General features: G+C 44.7%; 1 protein-coding gene across 1 annotated transcript in view; it reads right to left on the bottom strand.

Moving 5' to 3' along the window:
- Positions 1-4,220: 4,220 nt before the first annotated feature.
- Positions 4,221-26,065, bottom strand: part of CSPG4 (chondroitin sulfate proteoglycan 4) — a 432,568-nt gene continuing 410,723 nt past the window's right edge. The window contains exon 10 of the mRNA XM_086959300.1: positions 4,221-6,665. Within this exon, the coding sequence (XP_086815426.1) occupies positions 4,705-6,665 (1,961 nt within the window). The 3' untranslated portion in view covers positions 4,221-4,704. The remainder of the gene's footprint in view (positions 6,666-26,065) is intronic.

Below are 26,065 nucleotides of genomic sequence, written 5' to 3'. Positions count from 1 at the left end.
GCTGCCTTACTTTTCCATTTTTACACTCCATAGTCTGCAGGTTGGTGGTGTCCTGGTTGCGCCTGTGGTTTCAACACCAGAGATGGTGCGCTTGCCTGTTTGTGATGGCTTTGTTGATGATGCAGCTGGTTTTGAGATTGTGTGTGTTGACAAGGGGAGTCAATGGATTTCCATCAGTGTGGGGGTGATGCAATCAGATTTCTTCAGGCCTTGGGTGAGATGTGCTGCGCTATGTAGGATGCCCTTAAGGGATGCCAGTGTGAGGCTGGGAGGTCATGGCGAAGACGCTTTCTAGAAGAACCCTATTCACTTTCCTTAAAAGAGAAAGCTGGTACCAGGCCGTCTTTTTGTTTTCTTTTTTACAATCTGTTCCTTGAGGGTGAGGTTGACATCCAGGGTGCCTAGGTCAGTACGAAGCACTCAAATGGGCGCTATCAATAGCGAAATCGACATGGCTGCAGAGATTGCCAATGGTTAGATATAAGGCAGTGAGTGTAAAGTTTGAAAAAACAAAGCCAGTTGGTGGGTTCTTGGTTAATCTAAGATACAAAATGGTGTCAACTTGCAATTTGTACGTATGGGGGTCCAGAAAGCCATGGACATAGGATAGGGTGCAACTTTATATCAGTGAGCGATATTAATAGGATTCTGCAGAAATGGGAGAACTTTAGTTTAAAGCAGTGAATCCGCGATAATAGATGAGAAGTCTAGAGAAGGGGTCAGCAGATATGTGATTCACGTGGCTGGGATAAAGGAGGCTGCAGCCAGGTGTCGGTGTCTGTGGGATCCGCAAGGGCTGTGTTCATGGCTGGTGCTTTTATAGGCCCAGATAACGCAACAGCTTTACAGAAGTTACACTAGTTGGTGCCTCCTTGCAATTAACAGCATAAACATGGCCTTTTGTGTTAGAAATCAGAGCACTGCAAAAAATGTTCAGTTTTGGTGGCTCTGCTTGGTGTGATTGTGAGATCTATGGGTTTGGGGTGCCAGATCGTCTTCAGCCAAGGATCATGCTTGTATGATCTGCTAGGCTGTGCTGTTGGGTAAGGCTGTGTTTTGTGAGTGTGACTGTGGGATCCACGAGGGTCTGACATTGGATGTGCTTGGTATCTGTGTTTATGGCATCTGTTTGTGCCTGTGGTATTGGTTGTAGTTGTGGCTTTATTAGCTATGGGATCCATGGAATTAATACAGCCAGTGCTGCACTTGTTGCCTGTGTGAGAATCTTTAGATTCTGGACAAGATTTAAGAACTTCATTATCTGGGTAGATGAAGTTTGACTCATTGCTTGGGTTTGTGCTAAACCCAGGAGTTCTCAAGGTTGGGAAGATTCAGGCGTGTTATTAATGCATGTTCTGGAAGCTGTGTGCCTGCAGTACTGAGAGGATCTCAGGTTGGTATTAATGCGGTAACCAATGAGGCTGTGAATGTCAGACCCACTGTCACTGTGGTACTACAAGGAGCACAGAGATTGATATTGCTTTGCGCCTCCACCAGAGGCGCGGCAGATAAGTATCAGTGAGTGTGGGAATTCCTTTCAGTACATTGCTCCAAAAAGTTCAGTGTGATCTTAATGACTGAGGGAACCCAGATGACTAAAGTACTGGCATGAGCAAGTATTGCAGTAACAGATGTGGCTACAGTTCTGGGAATAGTCCATTGTGGTATAACGGAGTGTGAGAAACAGTGGGACTACTGTACTGGGGATAGTCAAGGTTGGCAGAATTGGGCACGGGTGTATGTATGATTACAGTACCTAAAAAACCTCAGAATGGTGAAATTGACTGTTAAAACTAGCATAACCACAGTTACAAAAAGAGAACAACACCTTGGTACCAGTGCTTAATTTGAGCTGATGTTTGCTGGTGGGGTCAAACAGCACACAATTTTGGGGAAACAGCACTTATTTTTCCTCATTGGATTTTGACCCTGAGCAAAAGAGAGAAAAACAGAAAATGTGGAAAGAAGGAAGAAGAGAAAGACGGAAAAACTGTGACAAAGAAAGGGATGAAAATGAACCTGCGTGAGATAAAGAGGCAAAGAGCATCTGCTGGTGGATGAAAGCGGCATGAGTGGGAATCCAGGCTACGAAGCCTTGGTATTTGTCACCCAGACATTCGATTGTGCTGGCCGTGGTCTTCTGAGCAAAACTTTGAGCTCGAGCACTTTTTCTTTTACAAATTATCCACTGCGTACAATTGCGTGGGCAGTGCTTATTTTGAGCAGGTGGTTGCCGGTGGAGGACACCAGCACTTATTTTTAAGGACAGGCACTTATCTTTCTACAAAAGAAAACAAGAGATGGAGAAATTGACAAAGTGAGAAACGTTGGAGGCGAAAGCCGGAAAAACCGTCATGAAGGGAAAATGTAGGTGCCTGCAAGAGTGAGCTAAAGGGGCAGCCAGTCTATGGTAGTGGATTAAAGAGGCATCACATGTATTCAAGACTATGCAGCCTAGGTATTCATTGCACCGACATTTAATTGCACCAGCCACGGGTTTTAGAACAGATCTTTGGGCATCGGCACGCATTCCATTACAAATTTAGCACTGGACGTGAGGGCTGGAAAGCTTGGCCTGGTATATGTGTGTGTGGGAACCCTTGTACCTACAGTAATAGAAAGAGCTCAAGATGATATAACTGATTATTGAATCCTCTGTAACTCCAGTATTGGGAAGCAGTCATCTTGGTTTGAGTGTTTGAACCTAGCTTAGCTTCGTATCAGTTACTAGGAGAATCCATGTGCCTAGAGTACTAGGAAAACACAGCTTAGTACTAGTAAGAGCAAGGACAAACGTGACTGCAGATCTGGAAAACGCTTCTTTTGGTATAACCAGTGAACCCGTGGAGTTGTAATACTGCAAATAACTGAGGGCCATATTTATGACCTGGTTTGCATCACTCTTGCACGTTGCAATGTGGTGCAAGAGCGACATAAACCTTTAGATAGATTGTTGAAGCCATGCAAAGCCACTTTGTGTGACTGAGTGGCTCCAAAACTCTGGAGGAAAGCAACACAGCACAAACGGCTGTACTGCATTACTATGCCATGGGAAGGCGTTCCATAGGTGTTGCGTGGGTGTTTCCACACAAACCCCATGGTTGTTAACACAGTCTCATATCTACAAGAACTTGTACACCTGGAAATGCACCAAAATCATACATCTTCCCCAGGGCGGCGTAATGAGGACAAAACAGATCTATTTCTTCCTCTTTCTATGTGTGCTGCAGAATGAAAGAGGAATATACCTCCCAAGATTGCTTTTGTTTCCTGTACAAAAACTGCACTGTGTGACATGGCATAAATGTGGCCCTGGCTTGGAATCAGTGTGTATGGTAAACAAAGGGCCTGCAGTGTTGGTAAGATGTGACCTAATTACTGTCATAGTTCAGTCTAGAGCCCATGAGTTGGTATTTGTGCTTAAAGCTAACCATATATTCGTGAGCCTGAGAAGGATGCTTCAACCAAGAGAACACACCGGTGAGAGGCCTGAGGAGTTGGTAGCTTGGACGACTGTGGGTGCTGCCTTATTCCACTGATTTTGGGGACTGGCTTTGTCCTATAGCTCTTTCGACCATTACGAAAGGACAGTCTACTCTTGCTGCCAACCTACATATATACAAAATTTTACTCAGAGTACAGTGCCAAAATGAAATAAATAAATAAACGTGCCACTACTGTCGGAGACTTCCTCTTCCTAGCGGCAATAAGGGGATGGTTATCCTTTTCAGAAACTAAGAGGGGGTTGTGGACCATTGTTTGACCAGTGTTTTAACACAGCAACTGTGACTTGTGAACTTCAGTACAGGGACACTTTCTTATGTTGACTTGAAGGGTTGGATAATTAGCACCTCACATATTTGAGCATCAACCAGAAAAGGCGAGGTGCATCATAAATCTACAAATCTGATTTCATGTGACTTGTTTCAAGGCCTGGCCAAGATAGATGGAGGATGCCCTGTTATAGGGGGATTTCCAGGACGTGAAGCAGGCGTTGGTGGTAGACAGTCACTTGTGCTTAACATACCAGTGACCCAAGGACATCAACTTTCATCTCCTGTCTTCCAACTGTTCCCAACGTGGCCTTTCCATCATTTCACATACATTTCTGGTGTTCATTTTTGCACCTTGGAAGAATCGGTAGAACAGATCAATTTTGAAAGCAAGCATTTCAGTGTGGATACTATTCTGCACACTCCATTCACATGAAGTTCACAACTTATGATCTTTTTATGCATACACTTTCTGCCGATTCTTGGGTATCTTTTCATTAGAGACAGCATCACGAGGACAACGTGATATGAAAGATAATTGGTTGGAGTACTGAACAGGTAGATTATTGAATAAACAGAAGAATTCTGTACTCTAGCGAGAGTTTGTGTAGGCAAGATCCCACACTGTTAACATGAGCATGCTTATCCTCAGGCCCACTTCAAATTGTTAACACCTTCAAAGATGAGTCACTTTCCTCCATTCCCTGATCCCTCCCTGTTCCACTTTCCAATTCCCACAAAAAAAGAAGATGAAGTTCCCAACAGGACATATTCCCTCAGCCGGGAGAGACATAGGGTACTTCGGTACCGGTCCCTGTTGGTGTGGAGGGGAGTGGACAACAAGAAGAAAAGCAAATATTGGAAGTATCCCCCAGGATCGAGTAATCCCAGCATTAAGTGCAGTCTTGTCTTCAGAATGTGACACCGACACTCAGACCCAATACTGGCTGTTTTTCAGGCCGGGGTTTGATGTCCTGCAGGATTGAAGGAGCTCGGGGTCCGCCTGCCCCCCAGTCTCCATAGGCTTGGGTGTCGGTGACTCTGGCCCGCTGGACTCCAGTGGCTTCATGGTGCTTAACGGAATGGCTTGGTTCGGGTCAGTCTTCCTGAAGGTCTCATGGTCCACAGACCCGTTCTTCGGTTTGAACGACGTACCCTGGACATGGTGTTTCCCTGTCTTGTTCTTCCTGATGAGATAGTACAGCAGGAGGAGGCCAAGAACAGACAGAAGGATAATCAAACAAACTGGCAAGATGATGGTGAACATGTTGGCTTCAATGAAGCTGAGAAATGAGGCTCTTTGCATGGGTGGGTTGTTGGTAGGCGCTTGACTGTGTGGGACTGTTTGAGAAATGCCTGCACCTGAGCTGTTGGCAGTAAGACTGTCTTCTGTGCCATGGAGCCAAGGTGCCATTGTCATTGTATAAGAATCCACATAGAGGGCACTGCTTGTCTCTGGTGCCTGTGGTCCCATGGGGGATCGGAGCAGCGTTGCATGATAGGGAAAGGATGGATCAAAAATTCTGGTAGTGAATTTCAGTGTGGCAGAGGCAGGTGGGACACCGTTGGCTGCCAGCTCTACTTGGAAACTGTCGTTTTGCACGGCTTGCCCAGATCTCTCTACATCAGGCACTTCCAGTCCGATGAACCCCTGCTCGAGGTCACTCTGGGTGAAGGTATCGGCAGACATGGGACGAGTCTTCCCACCTTTCACGACTTTTACAAACCGGCTGCTCCTAGGTGCTCTTAGCACTTTAAAGGTAGGGACACTGTTCGTCTTGTTGGCCAGCTCACTTGCATCCAGAATACGGGTGTCCACGAGAACAGTTGTTCCTCTTGGCAATATGATCCCACGATGAACATTGACCAAAGGTTTAACTGATATCAAAACAACACCTGTGGTGTTAGCGCCACCTGAGGTGGCAACAAACAGAAATTGATCCCTTGAGGAAGACAAGTCTGTGAAGACAAAGGACACTTCCCCCTTGTCCACCTGCTTCTGGGAAAACTCTTGCATCAGCTTCTGGTTAACCCGCAACTGGCCAAACTGTGGGGCCCTGGTTATCCTGTACAGGATGTCCTGCTGGTCCCCATCTGACACAGCCAACAGATGATCTTGTGTTAGAGTTGTCTGTTTCTGGTCCTGGCGGATCTCCACTGGCTTCTTATTTGTCACAGTCAGAACAGCGGGCAGCACTTCGACTGTCAGAGAAGTGTGGATGGGCTGGTGATATCCATCGGAGATGCTGAGACTGAAAGCGTCAGCGGCAATGCTCCCAGTCACAATGAATATGAGCCTGCCTTCATTCACATCTTCCTGGGTGAACTTAACGATGGGCACAGCACTGTTGTCCGAGTGTGCCAGAAAGCCGCTTGTTGGGCTCTTGAGGATGGTGTACTCTATCTTGTCAGGGGTGCTGTCAATGTCCATCACATTCAAGTGGTCTGTGGTGAGTGTCACTGCGGATCTTTGCAGTACTTGCAGGCTGGGATTCTGGGTCAGCAGTATGGGTGGATTCTCATAAACATCTCTTATGGTAATGTTGAAAGACTCTGAGATGAAGGAAGCACCCAGTTCCTTTGGAGGTTCAGAGAAAACTTGGCCGCTGGGCCAGATCCAGGGTGTAAATTTGAAACTATCCTCCTGTGTTTCAGAACTGTTGTGGACATATTCTAGCCCACCACTGTGTAGATCTGACTGGAAGAAGTAAGGGCGCTTCTCCATGATAGGCCCATCAGGCAAAGAAAGCTTTCCATGGCTGGGGAATTCACTCAGCAGAAACACCACATCATAACTTGACCTGTTGGATTCTGGGAGCTTGGCCAACAAGTTGGAGGCATCCAGGGATGACGAGTTGATGGTTGCACGTTGATTCTTTGCGACACTAAGACCTGGAAGAAAGTACACATATGTTATTTTATTTCATAGTTAAACACAATCCTCTAGAAGAAATTAAAACATAAAATCATTATCAACTGGCATTCTATCATAACTCTACAACACGAGAAACACGAGAAACAACCCACACCTGCTGTTTGAATCAAAATAGATTTTGTTGGTGTTTAACTATATAAAGAATAATAGAGAATTTAAACAGCATACACAGCTAATATTTGCATTGACTTTTTTCGCATTAACTTTCGCATTAATTTTAAATAGATTCCACAGGTGCAAACCCGTTCTTTCCCCAACTGTCTATCCATTGTGTGATTTTTCCGTAGACCAAACGCATCACTGGGCAAGCCGCTTTGCAGTGCTTTGTTTCCAATGCGTCTCCGATACAACCTGGACAATTCTTGTTTCTATGTCAGATTTATAATTTTAATGGCACTCACATGCCAAATACCTCTATCCCCTTTGCTCTTTCTCACTCTCTGCAATTTCGGGATGCGCCTGCAAGAATATGCGCTCTCGCTTGCGTGATACATGTGTCTGATAATGGGTTTCTAACCCTCCCATAGCTTACCAGTCGTTGCTACAATTGTTGATCTTTGCTGCCTTCTCATTGGGCAGTGCCTGCCATGCGTCACTTCCATTTATTGCTGTGGTGCACGGACCAAGTACTGATTAAATACCTTTGATCAGTGCACCTCCGCTTGCCATCTTTTCTTTTTTACAGTTTTATGTAGCACAAACTCGACCCGAAGATTATGGTGCACCAATACAAAAGGACACATTCATTTTTTTTATCAGGCACATAGGCTCTATTTGGTGGCCTACCACTCTCCGAGCATCACTTTTCGTCCCTGAGGTTTCCAAGGCCCCCCTACCACTGTGTTCCTGTACAATTGCCCAACATTCCTTACTGCTTTGGGGAATGGGGTAGATCTGCAGACTTCAGAACTGTGTCTACCACATCTCCTCTCATGGTGCGAGCTGCAGGATGAGTCAGATGGCTTTTCCCAGTAACCTCGGGCTGTTGCCTTCTATGGAACTATTACGATGCCCCAGTGGGCGGAATCCAGAACTGTTTGTAGTTACCACGGATCCCGAGTACCCTAGGCCGTTGCCTGGTGGAGCTGTCCAATACAGCTATAGAGGAGTCTGGCTCTGGTTCACCCCCTTGGCCATCACCTTCTCAGCTGGACATCGGACATTGTTTTTCAGGGTTCTTCGCGGTTTTGTCTGTCTATCTCTTTGACTACTTTCTTCCCCCTGAAGTACTTTCCCCCTTCCGGTCTACCTGGATCTATCTGCATTCCTCTCCCCTGTTTACCTCCACCCCCACCCACCACTTTCCTTTCCCCATAAGACGAGTGTCTTTGGCTATGCTACGCGCTTATAACTTATATCATTGTGTAATCTCATGTTTTTTCTCCTTAGCCTATACTTGTAACTGCAACTGTAACTGCTCCAGGGGAGGGACACACACATGACAAAGAAGGAATGCCTACCTGCCCATTTTACTAAAGCCACTAAACTAGGCTATCATACTTGGCTCAGATATTACGTACATTTGAAGCCTCTGGTAAGTACTGCACACAACTTCAGGCAGATACCTTGAGTGGCCCGATCTTGGGGCATATTATCAAGAACGGCGTTAAACACAAAGGGGCATATTATCAATATAAAATTTATCGTCGGATTAGCAGACGAAAACTGCTGCTAAAGCGGCGATAATGGGCTTGATAATATGCCATTGAGAATTCCAATAGAAGTCCATGTTCTGGTGTGAACATGGGCTCCTATTGGAATTCTATAGGGCATATTATCAAGCCCATTATCGCCGCTTTAGCGGCTGTTTTCTGTCGCTAAACCGGCGATAATTTTATCAGTGTCTTGATAATATGCCCCTTTGTGTTTCTCTTGCCATGATGACGTGGAGTTTGGAGTAGTTGGGGACTTTTCATATAAATCACTTGGCCAAAAGATCAGAAGGCGGTTAATAACTGAGGACAACTTGATACAAATTTTCCAACCTGTCTCGATAATGTACAGTCACTGTCTAAAACGCGCACTGGTTATCTTTAATTTACTTTCTAACGGAAACTTGGAGTAACAAATTGTTTAATGGTTATAGTGCCCTTATGGGTTTGACGTGGTATTCGATAATACATCGGGACAGCACGTCAGGACAGACACATAATGATTTTTTTTCACTCTGCTCATTCATGTTCCACCTTTCAATGAAATAATTTGGAGAGTAGTCAGGGACGAAGCTTCAACATTAAATTCCCCATATTCTAATTTTCTGATGCACTCATATGCAGCTATCTGGATTTTTATTCAGAATTTGCTTCTTCTTTAGGCAATGTGATTACTCCCTACTCTCTCCATTATTCAAATTTCTCTATCCATGGTGATTTCATCTTGCACAAAGATGATGGTAGATGACAGCAATTTTCTCCAAGCTCAAGCTCTATTGGACATGTTCACTGCCCTAAGTTGTAAACAATTAGTTATGTCACCAATGCATAAAGCGGGCCATATGCTTGAACTTATTCTCTCTAATGTGCAATCTCTTAGAATTGCCTCTATCATGCCAGTGATTTGGTCTGACCATTTCCTTTTCTTTTTTGATTTTTATGATATTCCCCATCGAGGATTATTAAAAGGCAATAACAGGCTAAGGAGGTCATGGGGCAAAATCACGAAGGACAATGTTAGTGAATCCTTGACCACAACTTGTCCTTTATGAGGTGTTTCCATGGAGAACTATGCAGAAGTTGCTAATACATGACTTACTCATGAGGACACGCATTCACGGTCCTCTTTGCGGCATTAGGAATTTCAATAAATGACCATGGCAATTTTTACCCAGGCATGTAATTTAATTCCCTAATGATGATCCCACAATTGCTCTCATGGGATCGAAAAGTAATGGACTCTCTGTACACCGTAAACACAATTTAATTTGCTATTGTTTTTGTGTACAGTGCCTTTGCACATTCATGCTTGTTCTATGTAATGTATAACGCGCAAGCAATTGTTCTGCCTGAGCCTTTGCTTTGTTTTGTTTTATATGTACCTTGCTGGACGCAGGATTATGAGGTGTTTCCATGGAGACCTATGCAGAAGTGGCTAATGCATGACTTACTCATGAGGACACGCATCTACGGTCCTCTTTGCGGCATTCGGAATGTCAATCAATGACCATGGCAATTTTTACTCAGGCATGTAATTTAATGTCCTGATGATGATCCCACAATTGCTCTCGTGGGATCGAAACGTCATCAACCTTTCTGTACACTGTAAACACAATTCAATTTGCATTGTTTTTTTGTACGGTGTCTTTGCACATTCATGCTTGCTCTATCTAGTGTATAACGCGCAAGCAATTGTTCTGCCTGAGCTTTTGCTTTGCTTTGTTTTATATGTACCTTGCTGGACGCAGGATTGTGTCCCCAGTTTATTTTGCTGCAAATATATGGAATATTAAACAAACCCTGTCCGGCTGGACATCATTAATATAGTACTGATTCTTAGTCTATATTTATTCTTTCTTCTCCTATTTTTCCTTGTCTGGGACCACTGTGTTTGTAACTTAATGCATGACTTAAAGCAAATTTAAATCAACTTGCTCCATTTTAAAAAGTACAATCACATCAACCAGGTTTTCCATGGAGTTAGCAAGATAAAATCAGAACTGCAAAAACCTGCAACGAAAACTGGAGAAGAGGTTATACTCCTATCGACAAAATAATTAAGTGTTGAAATGTCACTTCAAACTTATGAAAGTCACAAAAGCTGAATTGTTTTCCAATCAAATCAGTACTGATAAAACTATCCTGTGGGATTTTTTTTAACAATGTTTCACTCCCCACGCTTTTAAACAGAAGCTAAGACCAACTCGTTTCTTATACTCAGTGAGCACAGCTTGGAAGAATATATCACAATACTAAACAGGCTTAATTAGGATTCCACAATCATTTTCCTTTACTTGTATTTAGATTCTTAAAAAAAAAAATTATTTGTTCTATAATATCGTTGGAGTATTTTTACTAATACAGAGACCACTCCTGTGTATCAAGCAAACAAAAGGTACATTCACATAAACAAATTTTGCTGGTATCTATAGTTGTTTATTGATTGGTTGGTGGTAAGGGTGATAAGGGTTGCATTCTGGTGTCACAAATGGGTGGACACTCACTTGTATATCCGTTTTTTTTCGATAGGAACACTGCTCCAGCCTGAGTTACAGGTGCTTTGGGTCTATCCATTTAATATTTTCAGAAAATTTCCTTTAGGAGATGTTTTGAATGGTTTCATGTGACACTACATCTGTTAACCTTGCATCTGAACACAAATCATAATACGTATGCTATCATGGCTTCCTACTGGTTACAGATGGGGCAAGTCCAACTTGCTGCATTAGTTTGTTTTCACAGTGATGATATACAGCCCTGAGGAAGGGAGTTTGCACGCTAAATGCATGGGGCACAACACTCTCAGCTGAGAGCATAACACAAGTGAAATAATTTGTTATCAACAAATTCGTTTTTAGGTCTCGCCTTTTCCATTCCGAAGGAATGGGAAATGGCGAGAATTCAAGTGCTCAAAATACTCGTGAAACCACGGGTTTTTTCGTGCGGTTTTCTTTGAGTTCACGTGAATCACGTGACCAAACAAGCAGGCGCATCAGCCTCCCTCCCTCCCTCCTAATTGCATTTTTTCACGGCCGCCACCACATCAAAGGGCTTCTCCTCCCCTAATTATTCATGGCTGGCCGGTGGCCGGCCGTACTTTCAGTTTCCCGGCCGCTCTTGTTTTTTTTGCTCGTTTTCACTGGCTCTTTGCTGTGTACGCATTGGGAATTTCAAACTTACTTCGATGCATGCTTATTTACTGACAAATATACTTTAGTTTTAGTTTTTCTCTCTTGCCACACGCATTCTCTCGCTCTATCTTCCCACACGCATTCAACTGCCCAGTCATCCCACCCCCTCCCTCTCCAGTGTGCGCCTCGCTCTACGTTTGCTGACAAACGCCAACAGCAGCCCACAGCCTCACTCTCCAGCGCGCGCCATTCTATGTTGGCACACAACCCCTCCTCCCTATGTTCTTCGTTCGAGTTGCAGGGAGGTCACCCCCTCCCTCTCCATATCGTATTTTACACTGGCTCTTTGCTGTCAACGCATTTAGCATAAAAAGCATAAAAAATGTTACCTGGAGGAGAAAATTAATAGAGCGCATGGCTCGGCCAGGGAAATTTTTAACACAGTAAAGACTTTCACAGATCCCTTGGCTCTTAAACAGTGTCTTCCAGTCTCTCAGGCCCTTTGCTCCCGCCTCTCTGACTTCTTTGAAGACAAGATCGCGAAGATCTATGACACCTTCCCCAAGAATAATGATCTTGGGAGTGATACGCCTTTACCTGACTGCATCGAGTCTTCTTCCATCTTTTCAGACTTTGAGGCAATCTCACTGGAACACTCACTGATGGAACTGTCTAGATGCCGCTCCGGCTCACCACTTGACCCTTGGCCAGCCAAGCAATATAAATCATTGGCCTCTTTTCTTAATCCCTTCCTCAACTACATCTGGAATGACTCGCTCAAAACCGGAATTTTCCCGGAGTCTTGGAAACATGCCCTACTGGTCCTGATTTTAAAGAAAGCTAATACAGATCCTAATGAGCCGGTGAACTATCGACCCATTTCTCTGCTTCCAGCCCCTGCCAAGGTCCTTGAAAAGCTAGTGCAGCAACAACTGGCAGGTTTTCTTGAAACCCACGGCCTACTTCATAAATCCCAACATGGTTTTAGAAAGTGCCATAGCACTGAGTCTGCCCTTATAGAAATGGCAGACTCTGTGCGGTGGAAACTGGATTGGGGTTCAAGAGCGGTGCTGGTGCTGCTCGACTTGTCGGCAGCATTCGACACTGTCTCTCACCCCATCTTGATTGACCGTCTTCGGTCGAAGGGTATTCAGGGGAAGGCCCTGGTGTGGCTGACCTCTTTTTTGTCTAATCGCACCCAGGCAGTCTATACTCACCCTTTTACCTCTGTTAGCCGTACCCTGAAATGGGGTGTCCCTCAAGGCTCGGCTTTGAGCCCACTATTGTTCAATGTTTATTTTTCTCCTCTGGCTGAACTCATTGCAAGGTCGGGCATCATAGCTACTTCCTATGCAGATGATATTCAGCTGCTTTTCTCCTATGAGAGTGCCACGCAAACTACTTTTGATCCTTTGAAGGATTGTCTGCGGGACATTTCAAAATGGATGGACCAGAACTGCCTCCGGATGAATGCGGCGAAAACGGAGGTTCTCTTTTTCCATCAACCCTCCCCTCTTGATTCAACTCTCTGGTGGCCACAGGAACTCAGCCTTCCCCCTGTCCCTAAGGACTCTGTAAAAAATCTAGGGGTCAAGTGGGACTCTAATCTTTCTTTTAGCAACCAAATACAGACCGTTTCAGCCGCTTGTTTTTCCAAGATCACGATGATTAGGAAATTCATCACCTATCTCCCTAGTGATACCAGGAAAACCATAGTCCAGGCATTGATTACATCTCACCTGGACTATGCGAACGGCCTGTATTTAGGGTTGCCCGCGGGCCTCCTACATCGGCTCCAGACAGTCCAGAATGCGGCTGTTCGGCTGGTCTGCGGGGTTTCCCTACGCACCCATATTTCGCCACATCGCAGAGCATTACATTGGCTTCCAATCCATCAAAGAGCTGCATTCAAAGCCATGACCTTAGCCCATCGAGCAACTAGGGGTAGGGGATCGGCCTACCTCTCTGTTAGTATTCGTCCTTATTGTAACTCTCGGAACCTCCGTTCCAACTCCCAACATCTGCTTTCCATACCAAGATTCAGGAAAGCACGTTCTGGAGGTAAAACCTTCCAGGTCTGTGCCACAACTCTCTGGAACAAACTCCCGATCGCAATTAGGATGATCCAGGAAGAATTACCCTTTCGTAAGGCACTAAAAACTTTTCTCTTTTGTTAATTCCCCCAGGACTATCACTCTGCTTTCACTCAGAAGCGCCGGGACACCCCGTTGGGGTAGCTGCGCGCTATATAAATTACACAAATAAAATAAATTTAGAATTTCAACTTTACTTCGATGCATGCTTATTTACTGACAAATATACTTTCGTTTTACTTTCTGCGCGCGCACTGCGCTCCCTCTCTCTTGCCACACGCATTCAACTGCCCATGCATCCCACCCCCTCCCTCTCCAGCTCAGGTACATCCACATCAGTCATGGATCCCAACACATCATTAAGGGACACAACATCACTAAGGGACAACACCATATCATGCAGGGATACCAACACATCACTCAGGGACACCACATCACTCAGGGATCAGGGACACAACCACGCCACTGAGGCACACCATCACATCACTCTGGGACACCTTAACATCACCCAGGGCCACTACAACATCTCTCATGCACACAACAACATCACTCAGGGACACCACATCACTCAGAGACACCAACACATCACTCAGGGATAACACCACATCACTTAGGGACACAACCACGACCCTTAGGGACACAAACACGCCACTCAAGGACACAACCAGGCCACTCAGGGACACCACCACAGCACTGAGGCACACTAACACATCATTCAGGTACACCACAACATCACTGAGGGACACAACATCACTCAGGGACACCACATCACTCAGGGACCCTACAACATCACATAAGAATAACAACACAACAATCAGTGACACAACTACATCACTCAGGGGCACCATCACATCAATCAGGGGCACCACCACATCACTCAGGTACACCACCACATCACTCAGAGACACAACCACGCTATTCAGGGACACCACCACCATGCCACTGAGGCACACCACCACATCAAGACGTGACACTACCACATCACTGAAGGACACCACAACTAACCAGGCATCCCTCCCCCTCCCTCGCCAGCACGCGCAGTGGTCTACGTGTGTTGACAAACGCATTAAAAGTCACAGGCATTCCACCCCCTCTCTCTGCAGCGCGCTCCATTCTCTCTCTGTTGCCACACAAAGCCACCTCCTAAAATTCGCTCAAGTTGCAGCCTACCCACCCACTCATTCTCTATATGGTTGCTCGCGTAGATTTTGGGATTTTAAGTGCGTGCGCACTGGCTCTTTTCACACTCTGCAAAAAAGAGTTAAAAGTCCGGAGTATGAATAAAAAACATCCAATTACACACATGTATGTCTTCCTAAAATTAAAAAAAACTCATCGCAAAAACAGTGAACCTTTTACTAAATTATGATGCAGAGAGGAAAGCTAAAATAATACATTTGGAACAACAACTCAATACCTCCAAACCAAATGAAGAACAATACAAATAGACAGAAATTAATAGAAACATTTGAAGGAAAGCATAGCCATGTAAGAAACACGCAATCACAACATAGAGCAGTTAAACAATAACACCAATATAATTAGGCGATATAGTACATCCAATATTTCAACAAACAAATATGCTTAAATCACTGGCGGAAATTATCCCCAAAAGAAAGAAAGTCTAATCAAGTGCGTAATCAAAAGGGCAAGAGACTTCACAGCCTAACTGAAATTATTCGAGACCTACAAATGTGTATTTAGCTCAAACACAATGCAAAACAAGCGACAATTACCAGGCCTCCAAAAACAAAAATTCACAAGAGACAAATATGGAGTTTAAGCTCATACGCATCAAAACATGTATGTTTAAAAAAACAAAACATTAGGTTCTCGATACCATTCGATGACTATTAATAATTAAGGATGAGATGAAATCACAAAGTATACGTATGAAACAACAAGCAGAAACAGGAGAAAAAAAATTAACAACATGTGGCAAGAGTACATCAAATAAAATAAAAACATTGGAATATATTAATCTAAAATACATCACAAAAACATATTAAATATTATATTATACACATTCCACAGGTATACATTAAGTACATACGCACGCCGAATACAATCGGTATAAGCAAACATAAAAAAACATTACAAAAGAAAAATAAACGTACAAAATATATCTACAGGAGAAAGACTACATAACCAAAAACAAAAAAATAATAAAAAATTTACAACTTACCTGTCAACCGACGCAGCAACAACACAGGAAACACGACACGCCTTCCACAAACGCCGGTCACAAAGATCTGGGAATTTCCCAAATGACGAACAGCAATTCCAACACTACGTAACACAACGTAGCAATGCGATTGGAGGAAATAAACGTCAATTAAAAAAAAGTGAAAAACAAAAAAAGACTAGACCGCTTACCTAAAAAACGTAGGTAGCGTTAGGGGATAGGATCGCGTCCGCCATGTTGGAAAAAAAACACTAGTCAACAAAAGGGAAAAAGGACTCATTCACATACTATGACACTGTCCGTACTCAAAACACACAACCAAAATGTATTAATTTTTAAAAACGAAACATTACTAAACATACACTCACACACACACAGACACACACACCCATACACACACACACACACAAGCTCACACCCATACCCACTTACAACACCCTCACACTCACACCCCCTCATATCCTCAACATCACACAACGTCACACACTCAGCCTCTTACAACCCCACAAACAACAACACACTAAAATAATGCTCATCTTCACACACATCATCAACATCACACCAAGGCAGTGCATTTTGGGGGTAGACTGAGGCATAGGTAAAGGTGCCGGTTCTGGCCTCCGGCAAGGCCCTGCATCCAACACCTGGCACAGCGGGGGTTAATTGACAACACTAGGTATTGGATAATCATGTCAACTAGTGAAGAGAGTATACAGTAATGCCATCTTCAAGTTAGTGCAGTACAATAGCTTTCATATGAAAAATCTCACACAACTCAAGCTGTGCAGGGTTTGCCCAGGCCACCCATCAAATTGCCCGAGATGCCAGGAAATAGCAGCATAAATATTTCAACATAACTTAGCTCTTCCCAGCAACACAAGGCTATGAAGCACAAGTAGACCAAAATACTCCAGCAACACACCGGAGGACACCCTAAAAAAATTAAGCAACATTTGCTAAGACTATTTCCAAAAAAAGAGCAGGAGTAACGTAAAATAAAAATTGCCATCCTAAGGACAGTGCTGCCCTCCAAAGGTTAAGAGAGATGTTAGAAAAGGCAGCAGCATGGGGCAGTAATATGAAACAAGCATTTGCAATGCAATAGGTCTCACATTATTAAAGTTTGAGCTATTGGCATTGCTAAATAATGCAAAACCAATCGCTCAAACTTTGATAACGCGAGACCTATTGCATTGCAAATGCTTGTTCTAAATGTAACTATTATTTGCTTGATACACAGGAGTGAACTATGTATTAGTAAAGGTACTCCAATGTAATTATATAAGAACAATTGTTTTTTAAAGAATCTAAATACAAGTAAAGGAAAATTGTGGAATCATAATTAGGGCTCCTGGTTTTATTGAATTTACTTTTTTTAACATGTCCGTCTGTATTTATCCATATTTATTTTGTGTTTTGCGTATAAATGAAGTTGCAAAACTATACATGTCCATATTTATTTAACTGATGGACTCAATCATACTTTGATGTCAGTCGTGTTTTAGCTACTTAAGCTGCCACTTATTACATACTAGTATATCCACTGGTAAATATTAGCATTATAACACAAATGTATATTTACAAATGCCGCTATTTAACCCCTTGAATGCTGGGGCTATTCCCCTGCTGTGCTGGGGGGCGGGGGGCGCACATGCTCATGACGAGCTCAGCTCGTCATGAGCCACGGTGCTCAGGTGCTCATGACGAGCTCAGCTCGTCACGACCACGCCCGTTTAATGGAACGCTCAGCACAGCAGGGGAATTAGCCCAGCGTGCGAGCGTTCCACGGGCCATGACAAGCTCAGCTCCTCATTAGCACCGTGGCTCATGACGAGCTGAGCTCGTCATGAGCATGGGAGGGGTTAAAGAAATTTCATCCTGTTTTTTAATTTCTCATGCTGTCCATCTGCTCAGCTGTTGGGCTATAATTCATGAAAGACAGCACGAAGAGTCACTTAAAAGCAACACAATTTTCTGTATTTATCCACTTTAAAAATAAATGCAGACAGAAAACACATTGTTTTGTGTCTGTATTTATCTGTAAAAATCCCTAAAAACTAAAAACAGGGAGCCTTAATCATAATTAAGCCTGTCTAGTTTTGTGATACATTCTTCCATGCTGTGCTAATTGGGTCTAAGAAGCAAGTTGTTCTTAACTTTTACTTTTTTAGCACACATATTGTTTTAACCTCTCAGTACATTTACCAAACTATTGATGTGCACAATACACTTTCATTTGTTCACTCCCTAGGCTTCCACAGGATGATCACCCTTTTCTCTGTACTATGTAAAAGGTTATCTTCATATTTTGAGTAAAAAACTTAAAAAATACACTTGAAATTTCATGACACTACAATTTATTCCTTAAAGTAGATGCTACAGTTTCTCATTACAGGAGTAGCAAATAGCACTCTTTCTCAGTTTAGGAGTATACCTTTGGTGGAATGTGCCCAAGCTAATCTTAAATGCGAATCAGTTTAGGAGTATAGCTTTGGAGGAATGTGCCCTAGCTATTCTTATATGCAAATCTAGGTCTCCCTCTGTCTCTAGTCCTTCTCGCTTTTGTGCGATGCAGTTGACGTCATCAATCCTATTTTCAATGCACTCTATAATCTTAATTTGACCACCATTGCCATGGTCTCCAACCTCTGGCTTCAAGCTAGCCTGGCTGATGAGGTAGAAACCGTTCCCAAGATGCTTGTTTCCGGTCCAGGGAGGACCTGTCCTGGCAGTTCAGGCTGGACTGTTCCCATGAGGTACAGAGTCAAGATTGATTTGCATATGGCTTGGTCTGAACTGGGGTGGAGAAGTAAGCTAAAGAATGATGATGAATTCACCCCAGGTCTGTGACTGGAGATGAGTGTCTGAAAAGTTTTAGCACTCCGTCCATCATCTCCTTGTGTTTGCTCCAACCTATGGAAGCAGGCACGGGTGGATTCGCTACTGCAGAATCTCTCGTTAGACCCTTCCTTTCTTGATGACTTTAGGTCTGTCTCATGTATCCCAGCTGACTTCAAAATGTTTGAGATACTTATTAATAAGCATCTATCTGGTCCAACATGGTCTCCTCCATCCCTCACAGTCAGACTTTAGACCCAAGCACAGCAAGAAAAGGGCACTGCTGGAAGTTACAGAAGTAATGAAATCAAGTCTTGACCATTAACAGAGCAGTGCCTTAATATTCACAGACGTAGATTGTTAGTTGGCGTGTTACACAGTGTCCCACATCATGCTACTGGAACGGCTGGCAGATTTTGGAAACTGTGGTTGAATGAATGAATGAATGAATGGCGATTTATAATGCGCAAGACAATAACCCGCAGGTATCAAGGCGCCTAACAGAATGATCGGAGAATGATCAAAGAAGGAGACAGGGAACCTTACATATATGCTTGCCGAAAGAGAAGAGTTTTTAGGGCAGAGCGGAAGTGCTGTAAAGACGGGAGAGATCTCAGGTCCAGGGGGAGGTCATTCCACCACTTAGGAGCAAGAGTGGAAAAGGCTCTGCCACCCCATTTGGCTCTTCGTACACGGGGGGCTGTCAGACGCAATTTCCCAGAGGAACGCAAGTTCCTTCCGGGAATATAGTGGGAAATGATGGACCCAATCCCTGTGTCGCTATTTTTGGCAATGGCTCTGTAGGTCATAGATAGAACTTTAAACCGGATACGGTGTTCTACCGGCAGCCAATGCAGCGTTTTCCTGGCTGCAGTGGCCGAAGAGCGTCTGGGGATGTCCAGGACAAATCTAGCTATGGCGTTTTGGACTACCTGTAAGCGCTGCAGCTGGCCTTTGTTAAGCCCAGCATACAGTGCATTACAGTAGTCCAGGCGCGAGCCGATGAGAGCAACAGCTATTTGTTTCCTTGCCTGCAAGGAAAGATATTTCCTGATCCTACGTAGGGTGTGAATCAGACCCCAGCAGGTGGAGACAGTTCTGCTCACCTGGCTGCCTAGGTCGAGGGCAGGGTCTATCAGCACCCCGAGGTTCTTGGCAGAAGTTGTAGGGGAAGGGCATGTTCCTAGTGAGTCAGGCCACCAGTTGGCTGACCAGATGTTTTCTTTTCCCCCGAACACCATCACCTCAGTCTTCTCCTCATTCAGTTTTAGAGAGTTCTGAATCATCCAATGACCAACCGCCTCCATACAGGATCTAAACTTGGAGGTGATTAGTTCATCTGAATGGGGAAGAGAGACGAGGATTTGAGTGTCGTCTGCGTAAGAGACTACCTCCATCCCGAAAGATCTTATAAGTTTGGCTAGAGGGGTAACATAGATATTAAAAAGGGTCGGGCTAAGTGCTGACCCTTGAGGGACCCCACATAGCACAGATCGGGATGGAGATAGGAACTCCCCCAGCTTGACTCTTTGTTCCCTCCCCGTGAGGAAGGAGGTCAAAAGATCCAGAGCTGCGTTCTTCACCCCTACCTCCCTCAGCCGAGATGTAAGGACTGAGGGGGAGAGGGTATCGAAAGCCGCAGTTAGATTGAGCAGGACCAGGAGAGAGGTCTGGCCCTCATCTACTGTCGTACGGATCTTATCGAGCACGATGGTGAGGGCTGACTCGGTGCTAAATTCTCTCCTGAATCCATGCTGGGAGGGGTCTAGGCATCCCGAGCTTTCCACAAAAACAGCGAGATGCTTGTTAAGATGTGCCTCAAGCATCTTCGCTGGGGCAGGGAGCAGAGAGATAGGCCGGAAGTTCTTTAAGACCCGCGGATCCAGGGAGGGCTTCTTCAGCAGGGGTTTTACTACCGCCTTCTTCCATTCTATAGGGAAGATACCGTCTCTAATGGCTAGATTCATTACCTCTAGCAGCCGAGGTAGGAGGGTATCCCTACACTGTTTGATGACTTTCAGAGGGCAGGTATCCAAGGGAGAACCGGACTTGGTCTTAGTAAGCAATAGCTCAAGATCTTGCAAGACCAACGGGGGAAAAGAGTCCAGGGTGCTTGAAGGGGAGATTTCTGTGGTGGTTAAACTCATCTCTACCCCGGATGTGGATGCACTGAGACCAGCTCTTTGTTCCTCGAGGGCCAGGTGGATATCCTGGATTTTAGTGTGGAAGAAGGAGGCAATCTTATCACATAGATTCTGTGAAGGAATGACAGGGTCAGGGGCTTGCAGTTTGACTAAGGAATCAACAGTTTTAAAGAGCTCCTTCGGGGAGGAGAGCGAGGTGGTCACGGTGACAAAGTATTCCTGTTTAGCCTGCACAATTTCAGATTTGTATTTTTTGACAAGGAGTTTATGAGCTTCCTTGTTCTTGAGGTCCCAACTAGCATGCCAAAGCCTCTCCTTTCTCCTTACTTCTTGCCTAAGGAGCCTAAGGGAGTCGGAGAACCATGGGGCAGATGGTCTCTTTCTGGCTCGGCGCCGAGGTTGTACTGGGGCCAGTTTATTCAAGACCTCGGTGGTGACCTGTTCAAAGTGAGCGACTGCCGTCTGTACGTTATCTAGGCCAGTGATAGCAAGGCTTGCAGCCCAGGGCTTGAAAGAATCGTTGTTGACATTCCTGAAGTTTCTGGCAGTCTCCATTAGGTGGTTCCCTTTATTACCGGAGTCCATCCTATGATATTTCAAAAGAAAAGGGACCGCCAGATGGTCAGACCAGGAAAGATGAATCGGGTCCTTAGTAGTCAGACGGGGGTCGTTGGAAAAGATACCATCCAAAGTGTGTCCTGCACGATGTGTGGCTCCAGTAACACTTTGCGTGAGCCCACAAGATTCCAGGGCCTCAGTGAGACGGGAGGTATCAGGAAGGTCAAGCCGTTATAGGTGGTAGTTAAAGTCACCCATGATGGAGAGGTTATCTCGGCCGAAATAGGGTTCAAGGGCCTGGAGGAGGTTGTGCGTAAAGTGGGTTCTCGAACCGGGGGGTCGATAAACTAAGATACCGTTGAAGAAGGGGCGTTGCGCTTCCTTTATTGAAAAATAAAATGCTTGAAAACTGTCAGGAAAATCGGGTATGGAAACAGTATGGCATTGTAGGTGATCTTTGTAAAGGATCGCTATCCCCCCTCCCACTCGTCCCTGTCTATCGAGTCTGGCCAGGCAGTACCCTTCAGGGACCGCCTCGATTAGATCAGGGTCGGAAGAATCTTTGGCCCAAGTTTCGGTCACAAGCACTAGAGTGGGCGTTCTATCCAGTACCAACTCCTTGAACATGATCTTGTTCTTGATAAGGGAGCGGGCATTGACCAAGATGCCCTCTATATCTACAGTGTTAGGACTAGATATGACGGGAGGGATGGGGGCAGAGTTAAGAGGCCTAGACGTGGAGTAACAGCCACATCGTAATGGGAACAGAAAGTCATCCGGGTCAAAGGAATGTGAGCAGCGTTTTTTACGAGGTTTTAGGGCCAGCATTTGGCTAAAAGAGTAGCTGCGAGGGAGAGAGAACAATTCACCAGAGTCCAGAGGCCAGCCGTCCAGCGCGTCCTTAGCGCGGACGGGCGCAGACGGGCGCAGATGGGCGCAGACGGGCAGGACTCAGGCATGACTCAGGCATGACTCAGGCATGACTCAGGCATGACTCTATGAAGAACTAGAGCGCGTCACAGCGCGTCTCACCCCCAAGATGGCCGCCGCGTTTCCCTTTGCCTACTCGGGACCTGCTCTCAGCGTCAATACTCAGCTGAGAGCGGCCCGAGTAGCGGAGGCGGTAAGAGAAGCTTCTAAAACATTTACAAATGCTCACAATGCAATTTTAAAAGACCACTGCCTATTACATCAAGCAGGGTACAAAGAGATTACGCTAAAAGCAAGGCAAGAAGGGATAGTGTGGAGAGACCTCCCGGCTTCCGCCTCAGGAGGGGGAAAAATGCTCTGGCTTACAAACACACGCCGAGCCTAGATCGAGCCTTTTATAAAGAACTAGAGCGCGTCACAGCGCGTCTCACCCCCAAGATGGCCGCCGCGTTTCCCTTTGCCTACTCGGGACCTGCTCTCAGCGTCAATACTCAGCTGAGAGCGGCCCGAGTAGCGGAGGCGGTAAGAGAAGCTTCTAAAACATTTACAAATGCTCCCAATGCAGTTTTAAAAGACCACTGCCTATTACATCAAGCAGGGTACAAAGAGATTACGCTAAAAGCAAGGCAAGAAGGGATAGTGTGGAGAGACCTCCCGGCTTCCTCCTCAGGAGGGGGAAAAATGCTCTGGCTTACAAAAAGCACGCAGGCAAGGCCTGGGCTACTGGATCCAATGTACTCAAAAAATAAGCACACGGCTTGTGTTTGTCTGCTTGTAGATGAGTGAGTACCGACAACGCTGTGCCATCGCGTTCTGTGTCAAAAAGTGTAAAAAGTTTGCTGTAACATGGCGTACAGTACGAGTACGATGTACGTCAATCACACGTCACATTAGCTGCGCGCGCATTCAGGCCACAGGTTTCAGCTGAATCTGCAAGATTTCTCTATGCATACACCCACCTATGACACTTTTCTGTGACGTTTCCAGTGTACGCCTCTGTGCACACCCTTGTACACGCCTTTTTGCTACGCACGTGTGTTCTTATCATATACATTTCACTTGTCACGCCTACTGTATTCACTGCCATTGTGTCATTTTACTATATATGTCATGTACTGTTAATAAATCGTTGACATCTTTCTGCCATCATTGCGTACCCGACCCCTTGTATTGATGGAATTGATTTCCATGGCTCGAGTCATCAGTCTTGATCAAAGCCCTTAAGACTCAGACACCACGGACTCTGCCTCTCATTTGATTGAGCTATTTCTTTACTTGTCCGAAATTATATGGCAAACTCGTATGTTGGTTTGGCCTTGAGATGGTTATAGAGGACAATCAGTGGTGCTCTCTACCTTCTCTTTTCTCTTCTCTTCTGATCATAACCCACTTAAGTATGGGGTGCCACAAGGATCTTCCCTAAGCCCGAGCCTATTTAATGTGTGCATGACTGCTCTTGCCTCCCTCATTCAAGAGCATGAAACCAGTATGGTCTCCTAAACGGATGATGCACAGTTTGTTTTTCACTGGACGAGATAAAGGCATCTTAAATCTAACTCAGATAAAACTGAGATTTGGCTTTTGGCAATTTAGCTGAGGTATGGTCTAATGATTGATGGCCTCTTGACTTAGGACATCATCCGCCTCCCATGACTGTTGCTAAAACTTTGGGAGACATATTTGACACGGAGCTCTCCTTCATGTCCCAAATTTTGTTAGTCGCATGATTATGTTGGTCCCTCTTAGGCTCTTTTTTGCCAATGGAGACATGAAAAACGGTATTGCATGCCTTAATTACTGCTCTGCTGGACTACGGGAACATGCTCGATTTGGGACTGCAGAGGAATCTGATGGATCGTCTTCAGATTGTTTAAAATGCAGCAGCCAGATTGATCTTAAAGATACTGTTACGGAAGTCAATTTCTAAACAACTGATACAACTACAGTGGCTGACAATTGGGAAACAGAATTCTGTTTTAAGCACTAGAATTCGCCCATTGAACATTTTATAGCTCCAATTCCCAAAAGCTCTTAGATAGGATGACCGCCTATCATCCCTCATGAGCACTGAGGTCTCCTAATGCCTGTTTCCTGAAGAAACCTAGGGGTATATTTAGAAGGAAGTGCTGGAACGGGGCGCTAGCCTCCTTGGCTTAACGCCGCGCTCTGCCTCTACTGAAACACAGGGCTGCACCGTATTTATAAGAATACGGTGCAGCCTTGCGTTCCCCCCTGCACTGGCGCTAATTTAGCTGCCTAGCACCACAATAGTGCAAGGGTGTCTACATTGAGGGGAATGATTGTTTATGTGCAGGAAGGGATACCTTCCTGCATATAAACAATCAATGGAGTTTTGCTGTTTCTATGTGTGCTGCACAACGCAGCACACATGGAAACAGTAAAAACGAGGAGAAATTAAACATTTCTCTTGTTGCGCCAGGGTTAGACCAGGTTTTCACTGGTCTTAATTTTGGCACTGCCCCATATTTATACCACCCTTGTGATAGAGCGCGATTGTGCTCTTCCAATTGTAGGGGTGCATCATAATCATGAGTAGTTCCCACCTTCTTTTGTCGTATTAACATGAGACAGTAGAATGTGTACTGTAATAATGTGAAAGGTGATATGCTAGATGTATTTTTAATGTAAACGTGAAGAAATTAATCTTGCAATACATAAATGTTCAGCTAAAAACATCAACGTGCAGAATTAGTGTATGAGGCTTACAACTATTCACATGTTTGATGTGCTCACGTGACGTTTTGATTTAGACATGCTTAATAAAATGTTCATTTATAAGTGGTTCGTAAGGCCTAGGTGCCTTGTTCTTATATTGGCCGGTTTCTGTAGACCTGAAATATATTCCACCTGGAAGCTCTCATATTATATTTAAAGGCTGAATTTCATGTGCATGTTGGATTTTTTCTTTTCTCATGTTTCTGTTGCAGTTGGAGAAATTCATCTTTTTTAGTTAGAATAATGCTTTTGTTTTAGGAGCTGGACTCGGGGAGGAGAAGATACATTTGTACAAGGAGTACTGATAATGTGAGACGGTGTTCCTGGAAATCAAGATCATCGATCCAGGAGCTGGGAGTATCAAAACTAAATGGAAAACCACCTATGAGTAGGCTCCCAGGGGGATGAGGTGATTGGTTGATACCTAATGGGCGTGTTTTATGATTTGGTGTTTTGAATTAGGGACAGTACCCCGGGAGGTTGAGTTAGGAGAAGAGAGGAGATTGATGGAGAGGGAAGGAGCATCCTAGAATGAGCTCTGTAGCCTTACGCTACTTGACCCATACAACGTGAGTGCACTTCTTAGTAAGTCTTCACGCGCTGACACCTTTTCCTAACTTGCATGGGGAATGCTAAGTAGGGATGTCACATTAGCAGTAGTGTAGGGACAGATTAATGCTTTATACTTACAAACCTTCAATGAAGTCTGATCTTGACGTAGGGACACCTATTGCCTGCCTTCTGGTATTGGAATTCATCATTCTTTTCATTTTTTTTTTTAAGACCAATGGTCCCAGATTTTATTTAGTTTCACAAGTTATAAGCCAATAGATCATACAATGTCATAAAAACTACAAACATTACCCAGCCAGTAATATGTTTCGACATGTCGGTCATACATAAGTGAAAATAAACAGTAGCCAGGGGAGATGCATTAGTCCGCAATTATCAGTGCCAGGAAAAGTCTCGGGTTGCAGTGCCTGCAGCATGTATCACTGCAAAAGGACCAAGGTGGTCATAAAAGCCAACAACAGTTGTTCTAGGCCGTGTTCCCTGGTTGGCACGGATAAAGTCAAAGGCAGGAGTCACA

Source organism: Lissotriton vulgaris, chromosome 2_2 (genome assembly GCF_964263255.1).
Source record: "Lissotriton vulgaris chromosome 2_2, aLisVul1.2, whole genome shotgun sequence".
Taxonomy (NCBI): Eukaryota; Metazoa; Chordata; class Amphibia; order Caudata; family Salamandridae; genus Lissotriton; species Lissotriton vulgaris.
This window is presented reverse-complemented; position numbering and strand designations above follow the sequence as displayed.